Genomic DNA, 14,457 nt, shown 5'->3' with positions numbered 1-14,457 from the left:
GGGCGGGGCCAAGGGCCGCAGAGCCTGGCGCGGAGCCGGCGAGATTTTCGTGGGGTCGCACCTGTTGCGTGACTCCCCCACAGTCCAGCTGCGGGAGTCCGACCCTGAATGCCCAGGGAGTGTTGAGAGAAACCTGGGCGAGTTCCGGGTCCCGCTCCCTTGCGAGCACGTGGCCTACCCGTCTCTCGATTGCGATTGCCGGGTTGGGTGGTCGCGACACCGGGGTCGCCTTGAGGCCAGTCTGGCTGCCGAGATCTGCGGGAGTCCACCTCCGGCCAGCTGGCAATTTTGAAAGACTGCCTTACTTTCCCCATCTCAGTGCCAGGGCAGGGGCCCTTGGAGTGACTTGGCCGGAGTCTGGGGCCCGACCACCCTGCCCTCTCTCAGGACCCGGGCTTTCTGCTGTGCAGACCCTCGTGGGCAGCCTCCCCTCGGAACTCGGACAGCATGGCCTCAGGTGAGTGTGTGTACGTGTGTTGGAGGGAGGGTCTCTGGGACAGAAAAGTGCTGTGGCCAGGGTGACAAGAGGGTGGGAGTCACAGCACAGCAGCAGGACGTAGGGAAGGCGGTCAGCTCTTCCTACGAGGGCCTGGGGAGCAGAGCCAGAGTGTGCAGAGACAGAGGAAAAATCCGAAGAGGCTAGGGTCTCTGTCCCAGACCCCCAGACAAGGGGGTCTCCTGGCCTTCGTGCCTTCCTAGGAGGTAGCTATTTGGCGACGGTGGAATTTTCCCAAGACAGGCCCCTCCCTCCTGGGCTGGGATTCTCGGTTCTTCCCCCTCCTCCCAGAGCTGAGCTACCCCCGGAGCTGAGGGTCAGATGTGGAAGGAAAGTGGGTGCTGGGTTTTCACGGAGTATGCCAGCCCTGCCCCGGGAGGACTGTGTTTGAGCTTGGACTCGCTCGCTGCTGAATTCCTATTTGTTATTCTTTTTTCTTCCAGACTAGCTGGAAGGACCAGCTAGCCTGGACTTTGGCTTCTTTGCCCTGGAGCCCTGGCATAATGGGGTGAGGGCTCTTGGTGGGTTAGTGGAGAGCTGGGGGCTGGCCCTTCCCCATCTTCTTTTCTACCCACTCCCTCCCCCCACCCCCGCCAAGCCCAGCCACCATCAGTCACGTCACTCCTGGGACTGAGGAGGGAGGGGAGGGATAGGGGGCAGAGATGGAGGCCCCACTCCCCGAGGTTGCCTAGACAACATGAGAAATCGTGGCCAGGGCCTCTTCCGCCTGCGGAGCCGCTGCTTCCTGCATCAGTCACTCCCGCTGGGGGCGGGGCGGAGGAAGGGGTTGGATGTGGCAGAGCCAGGCCCCAGCCGGTGCCGCTCAGACTCCCCCGCTGTCGCCGCCGTGGTCCCAGCCATGGCATCCTATCCATCTGGCTCTGGCAAGCCCAAGGCCAAATATCCCTTTAAGAAGCGGGCCAGCCTGCAGGCCTCCACTGCAGCTCCAGGTGAGTGTGTGCTTCCTGGCCTCAGGATAGATGCTGGGCTCCGCCGTCTTGCCACCTCTCGCCCAAGCTGCTGGTCCCCTCAGAGGAGGCCACCTCCTCTGGCATCCTCTCTGTGGTGGTGCCTCTTAACCTCAGTCCCAGGGACAGCCGGCTTGGAAGGTGGGGTGAGGGGTGGCCGGGGGTGGGGGTGGATCTGAGATATCTGTGCCAGGGATGCTGTCCTCTGTCACAAGGAGTGGGCATGGTGTGGGTGCAGCAAGAGGTGTGTGTGCACACGTGTCAGCGTGTGCATGTGCTAAGACTGCATGTGGAGCATGTGTGAATGGAGTGGGGGTGTGTGGGACTGTTTTGTGGACTGGCCATTCTGACTGGTGCCTGTGCCTTTACCAGGCAGGCTCAGGCTGTTCTGTGACTAGTTCCACTTTTTAGGACCCCACATCTAGATCCCCCTCACTGGGGGTCTGACATCTGGGCACAACCATTGTTGGCTGGCATCCCACAACTGGGGGCTTGACTGTATCTATCGTTTGCTATTTGCTCGTTCCTTGTCTATGTCATGAGCCTCCTTAGGAGTATGGGGCGTCCTTGGTCAGGTCCGTGCAGGCTTCAGACTGGGGCTGCCGCCCGCACTGCGTGTGCTCCTGCACCCTTTGGTTCGTCTCTCACTCTAGTAAGCATCTCTGCATCATTTGGAGCAGGCAGCGAGGTGCGGCAGTGCCTTTCTCAGTGAGGGCTTGGCTGCCTGGCTCTGTGCTTGCAGAGGGCTGTCTGCCTGCTGTCTGCTCCCAGGCCTTGTGGCTAAGGAAAGACCCACCCTGACTTTGATGACCAGATCATGCTGACTGCCCCCACCCTTGCAGCTGTCTGTAGCCATAGCCCTATTATCAACCTCCTATATTTTCTTGTTTCATTGAAGATGCCTGGTGCTAGGTCTGTACTGCCCTGAGGGTGTTCTCTGTGCCCAGGTCTGTGCCATCCAGAAAGGGTGTCCCCTGGGTGGGGCCCTCCCTGACCCTGTTTGGTTCAGCAGTAGGGCAACTGATACGGATCTAGCCCAGAACTGGATACCCTTCAGTGGTCAGATGGTAAGAGCATCTGACACTTGTGGGGTCAAAGCCGTGGACACCCTTGTGCCTACTGAGGCAGTCCTGGCAGTGTGTTAGGGGCTCCTGGTCGAGAGGGGAGATGGGGTGCTCAGAATCTCAAAGTTGGTGGGAGTGGCTCTGGAGCGGCCCACTCTGGCTTTTGCTTGACTTCTCTGTAAGTGTGGGTGTATGTGTGTGGTGCTGGCCCCCAGAAAAAGGACCAGTAGGCAGCTGAGTCTTCTAGGCCTGGCCTCTGAGAATGTAGAGGTTACTGCCTGTGTGTCACCTTCAGTGAGCCTGTGGCAGCCCTGGAGAGTGGCCTGGCAGGCTGGGGGGATGGCGTTGGCTGTTGGAATCTGTCCTGCTCACCCCAGGACTGCTGTGGAGCCCCAGACCCCTGTGCTAGGAGAGGGGTTGAGATTTGGGCCTTTGACTCAACTCCTGCTAACCCAATATGAAGCAGCCATGGAGGTCTGTGGTCGGCCTCCCCTAGATGGAGTTAGAAGTGGTCTGGGGCCATATGTAGGGAGGAGGTGTGTAGAATCAGGGTTCTTGGGCAAGAAAAGATCTTACACTCTGGGGGTGAGGCAGGTTCCCCTCTTTTCTTCCTCTTTCTACTTTGTCCTTTTCCAAGAAAGAGATAGAGTCACCCCATCTCCACCCCTGCCAAGTTCACTTCACTGCCCTTTACTGGCCTGTTGCCTTCACCCTGCACTGGGCCCAGAGAACCTCCCACTGTCCTCAGTGGGCAGGGCTACAAGTAGGATGTATTTTGAAGGTCCCAGGAGTTCGTAATTGCAGGCCTCGCCTCAACACAGAGCCTGGTGTTTTGCAGAACACTTGCAGAGCCATTATCTCTGTGAACCTTATGGCAGTTGTGGCTAGGCAGGGAAGGGAGCACTTACTGCCCCACTTGTAGATGAGGACCCAAAGCCTTCCAGTGGTAGGTAGAGACATGCCTGGAAGCAGGAACAGAATCAGACCCATGTCCTCCAAATTCTAGCTCCCTTTCTCCCAAACTTATTCTGGACAGTTTGTCCTGTCCCTGATGATAGGCTTGGATCAGGGATTGCAAGTCTAGGGGCCTGTGAACCAGCCCCCTGAGCAGCTGGGCAGTGGGGAAACCTCAGTGACTGGTCCCTACCTAGACTGGGCCATTTCCTCAGCTGCCAGTTAGCTTCTTCCCCAGCAAAGGCCCTGTCTCTCCTAAGGGACCCCATAGTCAGGGCCCAGAGGACAGTGGTGAGCAACAAGGCCACTGCCAGGGGAGGCTGACCTGGGGCTGTGGGTGTGATGAGGAGGGCTGTTCCCTTCCTTTTTCTCCCCTCTTACTCTTTGGCCAGCCAGGCCCTGTCCACTGACTGTCCCCTAGGGCAGTGGATTTTAAGGAGGCTTGGCTCCTCCCTGCCGCCTGCCCTGCCCAAATCAGCCTACCCTGCTACTCCCCCTTAGGAGCCTCACATCTGGCTGGGTCCTCCCTGGCACTGTAGAGGCCCTCTTCAGTTCTGGAGTTCATCTTATCTCCCAACTCTGATGCTCCTTTCCTTGGTTTCTGGGCTCCCTTGAACTCCCCCTAGCTCTGTGCTCACGGCCATCTCAGGGTCTCCCCTGCTTCCAGCTGCACTTGGTACAGCCTGTGCCAGCCCCTGAGGGACTGGCTGCAGCTTCACTGGCAAACAGGCGGGCAAGGGGCACAGGGCTGCTGGCTGGAGCTGCCTGCACTCTGCAGGTAGGGTTCAGGCAGGGCCCAGGGTGTGCAGGGGATGGGGTCTTGGATCTGGGGAAGGCCCCTCCCTCTTCCCTTCGTCCAGCTTTGGGACCAGTCCTGGAGTATTGGGAAATGGGTGCAGAGACTTTAAGGCCGGCTACCCAGGCAGATCCTGTAATCCTTCCCTAAGCCAGGGTGGAGGGTGCTAGATGGGAGCACTCCTTACAGCCGGCTGAGAGAGGCAGTTTGGGTGTGGAAAGCTTCCCACTGAGGAGCTGGGGCTGCTGAGCCCAGGGAGGGTCCTTCGGGGTAGGCTGGAAGCCTTGGCAGCCCCCATAGATCGGCGGCTTTACGGCCCTCTGGTGCCATCCTCCGGGTGGCACAGATGAAAAGTCTAGTCTTGATGGAGAAAGACCCCTGGCTTCTGACACTCCATTCCCCAGGGTCCTCTGTGGTGCCCCCAGCCCAGATCCTGGAGCCTGAGTGACATAGACTGTTTGTGGCAGCTCCTTTTAGAGGGGCAGGCCAGGCCACATTTTGGCAGCCGTGGGGCCCTGGGGGAGAGGGCAGGCCTCCAGGGAGGAGGTAGGGTTCCCCTGCCAACCAGGCCTTCCACTTCCTCTCCTCTTCCCTTGAGGGCTGGTCCCCAGGTCAGTGCTGAGCAGCAGCTGTGGCTTTTCTTGTGCTGCACAGGTCCAGGATGTCAGGCGCAGGGCCCTGCCCCTTTGACTGGAGAATCTGCTAGTCCAGGGGCGGGTCTGATCCTGGGTTGCCTGCCCTGGCAGCTGCAAGCTGGGGGTCCCTGGTGTGGCCGCCTGGTCCTTACCAGGCGCCTGGTGTGTGTCTCTGTGGGTGTCTGTGCGTACGTGCATGTGTGCGCACATGTACACGTGCACCTGCCTCTGGGAGGTAGTCATGTGGAGATTCTCATGGCCTGAGGGAGCAGGCTCTAGTCTGGGATTCAGTTCTCATTTGTGGAGGTAATGGATCTACTTGTCCTAGGGGGCAGACTCAGAATCCCCACCCCAAGCCTGAAATGGTGAGGGGTCCTTGTGTTAGAGGTGAGGGTGAGCCCTTTGGGAGCCACACACACAGGCCTACTCCTCAGCTACTGAGGAGAGACTGCCCTCTTTCCCCACCCTGGGCTCTCTCGGGAGCTGGCCTAGTCAGGGCAGGGGCCCAGGGCTTTCAGGGGCTGCCCCTCCACCCTTTGACCCTGGCATCACTGTCTCTGCAGAGGCTCGGGGTGGTCTGGGGGCCCCTCCGCTGCAGTCTGCCCGATCCCTGCCGGGCCCCGCCCCCTGCCTCAAGCACTTCCCGCTCGACCTGCGCACGTCTATGGATGGCAAATGCAAGGAGATCGCCGAGGTATCACCTGGCACCACCCGCACCCTCACCCTGTGTCTCCATGCCCTGCCTCTGCTCCCCACACCCCTCACCTCAGCTGTCCCCTCACCTCACGCTTGGCTGTCTCCTGATCCTCAGCCTCTCCCAGGTACCCCTGGTCCTGCTGCCCTCACCCCACCCTTACACTGTGTAGGAGAGTGCCCGAGGGCGGAGGGCCAGCCATGCTGACCTTCCTTCCCTCCCCGCAGGAGCTGTTCACCCGCTCGCTGGCTGAGAGTGAGCTCCGTAGTGCCCCGTATGAGTTCCCCGAAGAGAGCCCCATTGAACAGCTGGAGGAGCGGCGGCAGCGGCTGGAGCGGCAGATCAGCCAGGATGTCAAGTGAGCCCAGCAGGCAGCTGCTTAGTCTCCCTCCATACCCATCCAGACCCTTTCAGAGCCCCTTCTCTGCCTCTTTCCCTCGCGCCCTCCCTTGGGGGTCTGCACAGGGAGCCTAGAGTGGGCTTTGGAGTCGGGCTGCTGGGTTCTGTTCTGTCTTCTAGCCGCCGGTGTGGCTGGGTCATGTTGCTTAACTTGCGGGTCTGCTTTCTCATCTCTAAAGTGGGTGAGAACAGCACAGGGTTCTGCAGCTTTGCCTTTGAGGATCACATGTGACAACATGTGCACAGCACCTAGTGTGGTGCTGGGACCTGGGAGCAAGGGCCATCCCTCGTGATCTGCCTGACCTTTCACCCCTCTTGCCTCTAGGCTGGAGCCAGACATCCTGCTTCGGGCCAAGCAAGATTTCCTGAAGACAGACAGTGACTCAGACCTACAGTGAGGAGGGCAGAGGGGCACAGGGGATGCGGAGCTGGAGTCTGCCTTTCTGCCGGCTCCAAACCCCTCCCTTGAATGCACCCCCTGCAGGCTCTACAAGGAACAGGGTGAGGGGCAGGGTGACCGGAGCCTGCGGGAGCGTGATGTGCTGGAACGGGAGTTTCAGCGGGTCACCATCTCCGGCGAGGAGAAGTGTGGGGTGAGTATGGGGTGCACGTGGGGCAGGGCCTTGAATCTCCATCACCTATGTCTTAGTGGGTTCCCCCAACCTGGAGACCTGGGGGTGGGGGCTGGAGAGGGTGTTTCTCTTTCCAGCAGCTGGAGGGGCAGAGGGGCTGGCTGGGAGCCACTTGATGTGCTGGACCAGGGTGATCTGAGTATTCCTGGGGGCCAGGGCCTGTGGGAGGTGGGGATAGTTTGGGGTCTGAGATAAAGCCTCAGGGAGGAGGTCTCTGAGTCCGAGACTGAGGATGGTGATTGCATGTCCTCATCTTCAGGTGCCATTCACAGACCTGCTGGATGCAGCCAAGAGTGTGGTGCGGGCGCTCTTCATCCGGGAGAAGTACATGGCCCTGTCCCTGCAGAGCTTCTGCCCCACCACGCGCCGCTACCTGCAGCAGCTGGCTGAAAAGCCTCTGGAGACCCGGACCTATGAGCAGGGCCCCGACACCCCTGTGTCTGCTGGTGGGACCCCCCATCTCTGCCCCACCCCATGTGCCCTAACCTCCTGGGCTTCCTCAGCCTAGTGCCTGGGCACCTCTGCCCTGCCTGCCTCTCCCTACACCCAGCCTCATTCCAACCTCGTGGTGTGCAGGGGTGGAGGTTGGGCAGGAGCTGTCTGACCTACTGGGTCTTCAACATCTCTTGCCCTCTGTGGGGACTTTGGGTTGGGCAGTGGGTGGCTTGGAAGAGCCCTGCTCTGACTTTACCCTCCTCACCCCTGCAGATGCCCCGGTGCACCCCCCTGCACTGGAGCAGCACCCGTACGAGCACTGTGAGCCAAGCACCATGCCTGGGGACCTGGGCTTGGGTCTGCGCATGGTGCGGGGTGTGGTGCACGTCTACACCCGAAGGGAACCTGACGAGCAGTAAGAGGGGTGTGGTGCGTGTTGGGGGGATGCAGCGTGGGAGGTTGCATTGGCTTGGGAGAGGCCACAGGGCTCAGCTTGCTCTCCTCACCCAAGCTCCCCTCCATGCCAGTTGCTCAGAGGTGGAGCTGCCATACCCTGACCTGCAGGAATTTGTGGCTGATGTCAATGTGCTGATGGCCCTGATTATCAATGGCCCCATGTGAGTCCCCTGCCATCCCAGATACTTCGCTTGCCTCCTAGCCCAGATTCTTCAGCCCCAGTTCTGCCCCAGACTCCCATCACCTGGTGTCTTGCCCTTCCTAGTTGCTGAGCCCTCGACTTGCCTGCAGTCTACTGGCCTCTTGGCAGCCTCCATCCTTACCCTCCCACCTGCTCCCTCTGATCTGCTACCCGAGCCCTCCCCAGGTGCCTCCCTTCAGGGCCTAAGTTCCTGCCTTGTTCTCCTCATGCCCAGAAAGTCATTCTGCTACCGCCGGCTGCAGTACCTGAGCTCCAAGTTCCAGATGCACGTGCTACTCAATGAGATGAAGGAACTGGCCGCCCAGAAGAAAGTGCCACACCGAGATTTCTACAACATCCGCAAGGTGGGCCCTGACCCCATGACCCTCTCCGTGTCCTCATCCCACACCTCTGCCCAGCCTCCCCTTCAAGGGCCAGGCCCCCCACAGAGCATCCAGTACAGAGGGTCCTTTCCCATCGCACTGCCCTGGGCCCCAGACCTTCCTGGCCTCTGGTGGATCAGCAGTGCCCTGTTCCACTCCAGGTGGACACCCACATCCATGCCTCGTCCTGCATGAACCAGAAGCATCTGCTGCGCTTCATCAAGCGGGCGATGAAGCGGCACCTGGAGGAGATCGTGCACGTGGAGCAGGGCCGTGAACAGACGCTGCGGGAGGTCTTTGAGAGCATGAATCTCACGGCCTACGACCTGAGTGTGGACACGCTGGATGTGCATGCGGTCTGTGCCAGTGGTGTGGGCTGTGGGACTGAGTCAGTCAGGGGACCAGGAGTCAGGGGTGACCTGAGCCTTCCCACATCCCCCAGGACAGGAACACTTTCCATCGCTTTGACAAGTTTAATGCCAAATACAACCCTATTGGGGAGTCCGTCCTCCGAGAGATCTTCATCAAGACGGACAACAGGGTATCTGGGAAGTACTTTGCTCACATCATTAAGGTAAGGAGGCCGCCTTCCCTGCCAAGCCTCGAGCCTGAGGATCTGGGGGCTTTGGGGGGTGAGACTCAAGGAGGGTGGGCAGATGACCCCCTGAAGAGCTCTGACTCAGCTCACCTCATGTCTAGGAGGTGATGTCAGACCTGGAGGAGAGCAAATACCAGAATGCAGAGCTGCGGCTCTCCATTTACGGGCGCTCGAGGGATGAGTGGGACAAGCTGGCGCGCTGGGCCGTCATGCACCGTGTGCACTCCCCCAACGTGCGCTGGCTGGTGCAGGTGCCCCGCCTCTTGTGAGTGTCCCTTGGAGTGGGAGGGGAACCTGTGGGGTCATGTTCAAGGGGTCAGGGCCTGCTTCCTGCCCTCCTAGGATGGCTGAGCCTCCCTTGTCCCTGCCAACCCCTCTGAGTGCAAGGAAGGGCTTCCTGGTCCCACCCATGGTCTGTCCAGCCTGGCCCACCTGGGTATCCTTGCTTTCCCAGTGTGGTTCAGATGTGCCCCTATGCTCTTGGGCTGAGCTCTGACCCTTACTGGCCTGCTGGGTTTCCTCCCATTGGCCCTGACTTGCACATACCTGCATGTTATGTCTCGCCTGCAGTGATGTGTACCGTACCAAGGGCCAGCTGGCCAACTTCCAGGAGATGCTGGAGAACATCTTCCTGCCACTGTTCGAGGCCACTGTGCACCCTGCCAGCCACCCGGAGCTGCATCTGTTCTTGGAGCATGTGAGCAGGCAGCACAGGGCTGGGTATGGGGAGCACAGCCAGCTTCACGTCCAGCTGCAGCTCTGGGTCTGACCCCAGGGTTCTGTATTAGGTGGATGGTTTTGACAGTGTGGATGACGAGTCCAAGCCTGAGAACCATGTCTTCAACCTGGAGAGCCCCCTGCCTGAGGCGTGGGTGGAGGAGGACAACCCACCCTATGCCTACTACCTGTACTACACCTTTGCCAACATGGCCATGTTGAACCACCTGCGCAGGTGCCTGCACCACCCTGTGTCTGTTTGCTGTGCCGTCTCTTGCCCAACAAACTTCACTCTTGGCACCTTGGGCTGGGGCCACCAGACCTCTGACCCACCTGTTGCCTGGACTAGATGGGTTCTTTCTCTGCCCTTGGAGCTACATCTCTCACCCCTCACAGCCAGTAACCTACCCCTGTCCCCCTTATCCCAGGCCTGCATAGTTATCGGCTGGAGGACATATGCAGGCTGGGTTGGGAGGTCAGGGGCTCCAGTGAGCCCAGGTGATCCCAGGCTCAGGAGCTGACACTGTCTTCATGTCCCCCAGGCAGAGGGGCTTCCACACGTTTGTGCTGAGGCCACACTGTGGGGAGGCTGGACCCATCCACCACCTGGTGTCAGCCTTCATGCTGGCTGAGAACATTTCCCATGGGCTGCTTCTGCGCAAGGTCAGGATCTGCACGCCCAGCCTTCCCTCCCAATTGTTCACCTTCCTCTGAACCATTCGAGCCCCTTCAGTAACCGATCCTCCTCCCACCCAGCCCTCAGATTAGATTCTGCCTTCCCAATGTAACTACCCTTCCCCACCCAGCCTCCAGCCTGGGGCCCCAACTTGGATTTTGACTAATTCACCCTTTGCACATCAGGCTCAGCCTGGATTCTCCTCCCCCTTCCCTCTTCTGTGGCCTGGACCCCCAGAACCACTGTGCCCTGCCCAGCCTTGAGGCCACCTGACAGGCCATCCCTCCCTGTTGCCTGCCCAGGCCCCCGTCCTGCAGTACCTGTACTACCTGGCGCAGATTGGCATCGCCATGTCCCCGCTCAGCAACAACAGCCTCTTCCTCAGCTACCACCGGAATCCGCTACCGGAGTACCTGTCCCGCGGCCTCATGGTCTCCCTGTCCACTGATGATCCCCTGCAGTTCCACTTCACCAAGGTCAGAGCCCAGCAGGCAGCCAGGCTGGTGGGCGGGTCCCAGGACGCTGGGGTCTTTCGGGTTGGGGGTGGGGGGGTCTCTTGGGTTGGTGCTGCCCCCTGGTGGTAGAGCATAGCAGGCCAATTGGCAAGTCCTACGGAGTTGGGGGGTTGGGCGGATGTGGGGGCGGGGGTGGGTAGAGCGTGTGGGGAGGCGGGGGAAGGGAGGCAGGGGCAGCTAGCCAGGACGCACTCGTCTGAGGGAACCTGGCCCGTGCAGGAGCCGCTGATGGAGGAATACAGCATCGCCACCCAGGTGTGGAAGCTCAGCTCCTGCGATATGTGTGAGCTGGCCCGCAACAGCGTGCTCATGAGTGGCTTCTCGCACAAGGTACTACAGCGCCTGCCTGGACCTTGGCATGGCATCGCTCCTCCCCTCCTTTGCATCTGGGGTCCTGACCTGTCCCTGGGATGGCTTGGGGTGGGGCACGGCCCCTCAGCACTGGCTGCAGCCCTGCCCATTACCCCTGCTCCCTGTAGGTAAAGAGCCACTGGCTGGGACCCAACTATACCAAGGAAGGCCCTGAGGGGAATGACATCCGCCGGACCAACGTGCCAGACATCCGCGTGGGTTACCGCTACGAGACCCTGTGCCAGGAACTGGCACTCATCACGCAGGCAGTCCAGAGTGAGATGCTGGAGACCATTCCGGAGGAGGCGGGTATCACCATGAGCCCAGGGCCTCAGTGAGCCTGGTCCATGAAGTGCCCACCACATCGCAGCACTTTTACCACGTTTTGTCCTCAGACCCCTCCCATGCTGTGTGGTCTCTGCATGTCTCCGTTCTTGTCTGTGTCTGTCTTGCATGTCTCCGACCATGTCTCTGTCCCTGAGCCGCCCAGTGAAAGCAAAGCCTGGGAATCTGCTCGTTGTTGTTCGGGCTCAGATAGCACCTGACGGCCCAGGTATTGAGGGTCCCCCCTGCTGGTGGCCCTGTCCTGGGGTCCTCAGAAGCCTGACTGTCCTATGGGCTTCTCCAGTGTCCATAGGGGCTTGGGATGGTTGTGGGGGGCTGGCCCCTCTAGCCTTTCAGGTCCTTCCTGGACAAATCTAAGCCTTGGCCAGGGCTGGAGTTTAGGCCCCTGTCTTGTTCATGTAACCGAGGGGCAGGTGGGGGACCTGTACACCTCTGCTGTGGGCATGGGGCTGCTGAGGGTCTGTGGAGCTCCAGCAGCTCCGCACTGGCTAGAGCTGGGCTGAGAGCTCGGTCACAGCCCTGGGCTTCCTGGCCTAAGTGGGTCGACGCAAGTGGCAGAGGTGCTGGACCACATCTCCACCAAGTCACTGCCCAGCAGCCTTCTCCGTCCTGTCCCCAGCCCACATGCTCCTTGGGTGTCAGCTTCCTGTGCCTCTGTGGGAGAGGGCAGCTGCCTTGTGTTATGTCTGGGGCCACGGTCGCTGCAAGGTCCTGGATCTGCCACTCAGCCTTGGGAGTTGTGTTCCCAGTGTGGCTCCCAGAGCTTTGACCAGATCCTGATCCCAGCTGGCCCCTGTGTTATGTTCTGGACCGAGGCCTTTGCTGTGAACTGCAGTGTTTCATACGACCCATCTTTCCTAGTGCATGAGAAATAAAGATTATTTAATTAATGAAGCAGGTGGGGTTTCTGTTGGGAGAGGAAGCACCATGGTGGGAGGTGGCTGTGGATGGAGGCACTGCACATTCTGAGGGGAGGGGCTAGTCTTGGGTGATGTGTATGTTGTGCTTGTGGAAACTGACAAAGGAAGCTGTGGAAGAGAGGAGATACCCATCGGACCCTCATCTAGCCTGTCCCCCATGAGGGGGACAGTTAGCCCCAGGTCTGCAGCACATCCCTGTCACACCAGCTCGGGGGCTGGTGTCTGTTTCCCACCTTGTACTTCTTCCCCTCTTCCAGCCTCTGAGGGGATGGCCTGGTAGGTGGGGACTGTGCGCCTACAGGCAAACCCGAGGCCAGGGTCTTCTGGGGGGTCTTATTTAGATGGCCCTCTCGAGGCCATACTCTCAGAGATTCTGATTCAATAGGCAGAAGGTGTGGCACAGACATCTGCAAACTCTCGGGCAGATTCTATTGCAAGAGGTTGGCACAAGCCTGTGCATTCTGATTCCAGCGCCTCCCCCCACAACCTCAGCCTCTGTCCCATGTTTAATACACAATTTCTGGAGCACCTCCCTGGCACAGAGGTTGCTGGAGTCTGTTCCCCAGGTAAAGAAGGAAAGTGGAATGTGCCCTGGGCTGTGCAGGGTCCTGGGTGGGTGGAGAGAAGCCTGTCGCTGCCCCTGCTGCTGGCTGGGGAGGCCTGTCCTCCCCTGGCTGGCTGCCTCAGAAGCGATTAGCCCTGGAACAGCATGAGCCTGTGTAATTGAGGGCCTGCCCAGAGCCAGAGCAGCTGGAGCAGGAGGGGGAGGCTGGGAGGCCACTGGCTTCCTCCTCCCTTCTTGTCAGCTGCTCTCCCTCACCCCAGCCTCTTTCAGCAAGCAGGTCTGCACCTGGCCCTGGGCCTCCCAGCAAGTGCCCCGGGAAGAAGCTCTCCTCATCCCTCCTCACTTCCCATTGGCCAAGCCCTCTCCCGGTCAAGACCCGAGGCCCTTCAGTTCAGAAGACACCCCTTGCCAATTCATCCTGGCCACTTACATGTCACAGAATTGAATGCTGGAGCCCAATGAGGGTGGGAGGTGGTGAGTCCAGGGCTCCCCCACCCAGGCTGGGCCTTGGCTGCCCAAGGATCCTCCTTTACAAGGGTGAGAGGAACTCACTTTTCAAGTAGGTGAATAATAACACACCTGAGCTGTGTCTTGTCTTTGTTTTAACAAGGAAGCAGGATTAAAAGATCTTTCTAGAAGGTCTTTCCGAGGCAAGAACTGCCTGTCCTGTCTGCCAGCACTTAGAACTCCATATTTACTCGTTGAATTTGTCATTTAATAGAATCCTTCAGTTCACTTTCTTGTCTCCTGTTTTTCTTAGTGTGTGCTGAGGCTTAGCTCTAAGAATATTACTAATTTGAAGTTCCTAGCAGCCTCTCCATGGTTTATTTTTGAAACAAGGTCTTGCTCTATCATCCAGGCTGCAGTGACCTCCTGGGCTCAAGTGATCCTCCCACCCTAGCCTCATGAGTAGCTGGGACTACAGGCACGTGCCACCTGTAGACGGGGTTTCATCATGCTGTGCAGGCTGGTCCTGAACTCCTGGGCTCAAAGTCCTGGGATTACAGGTGTGAGCCACCGCGCCCAACCCACAATTTATTTTTTAAACAACTTCCCTCTGGTTTCTTAGTTTCTCAGAAATTTCTCTTTCAAATATTTATGAAGAGAAAATAATCTTAAAACAGTAAGCCCTTAATACTTCTTCCTATCTGAAAAGAAAATAATTTTCATTTAAAAAAAAATTGGAAAATAAAGAAAAACAGGAAGAAGTAAAAAGCCCACTCATAATCTACCAAATATTCAGATTCACCAAATATTTGCTGCATGCCTGAGATATATGTAGATATTTTAATGCATATCTGCATATTTGTGTGTTCTTTTCAGTTCTTTTTAAAATGGTATTTTTGAGTTGATTTCACATGGATGATTTGGGCTTTGTAAAATTTTTTATTATTATTATTTTTTGAGATGGAGTCTCACTCTGTTGCCCAGGCTGGAGTGCAGTGGCATAATCTTGGCTCACTGTAGCCTTTGCCTCCCAGGTTCAAGTGATTCTCCTGCCTCAACTTCCCAAGTAGTTGGAATTACAGGCACGTGACACTCACACCTGGCTAATTTTTTGTATTTTTAGTAGAGACAGGGTTTCACCATGTTGGTCAGGTTGGTCTTGAACTCCTGACCTCAGCTGATCCACCCACCTCAGCCTCCCAAAGTGCTGGGATGACAGGTGTGAACCAC

The 14,457-nt window shown here is 58.4% G+C and overlaps 1 protein-coding gene across 4 annotated transcripts; it reads left to right on the top strand.

The window, feature by feature from the left end:
• Positions 1–9: 9 nt before the first annotated feature.
• Positions 10–12,189, top strand: AMPD2 (adenosine monophosphate deaminase 2). Of its 4 annotated transcripts, XM_007977676.3 has the most exons (19): positions 39–457; positions 940–1,446; positions 5,477–5,607; positions 5,835–5,965; positions 6,332–6,400; positions 6,491–6,599; positions 6,898–7,084; positions 7,347–7,488; positions 7,601–7,690; positions 7,946–8,075; positions 8,255–8,449; positions 8,536–8,667; positions 8,793–8,956; positions 9,262–9,388; positions 9,480–9,643; positions 9,951–10,071; positions 10,387–10,560; positions 10,819–10,929; positions 11,079–12,189. In XM_007977676.3, exons 2-19 carry the CDS (start codon positions 1,194–1,196, stop codon positions 11,286–11,288), a joined length of 2,640 nt encoding a protein of 879 aa, XP_007975867.2. In that variant the 5' UTR covers positions 39–457; positions 940–1,193; the 3' UTR covers positions 11,289–12,189. The 4 variants fall into 4 exon arrangements, with proteins under 4 accessions (XP_007975869.2, XP_007975867.2, XP_072864609.1 ...); XM_007977678.3 differs by lacking the exon at positions 940–1,446 and having other exon boundaries at positions 10–457; XM_073008508.1 differs by lacking the exons at positions 940–1,446; positions 5,477–5,607 and having other exon boundaries at positions 296–457.
• Positions 12,190–14,457: the final 2,268 nt, after the last annotated feature.

This window comes from Chlorocebus sabaeus, chromosome 20 (genome assembly GCF_047675955.1).
Source record: "Chlorocebus sabaeus isolate Y175 chromosome 20, mChlSab1.0.hap1, whole genome shotgun sequence".
Taxonomy (NCBI): Eukaryota; Metazoa; Chordata; class Mammalia; order Primates; family Cercopithecidae; genus Chlorocebus; species Chlorocebus sabaeus.
This window is presented reverse-complemented; position numbering and strand designations above follow the sequence as displayed.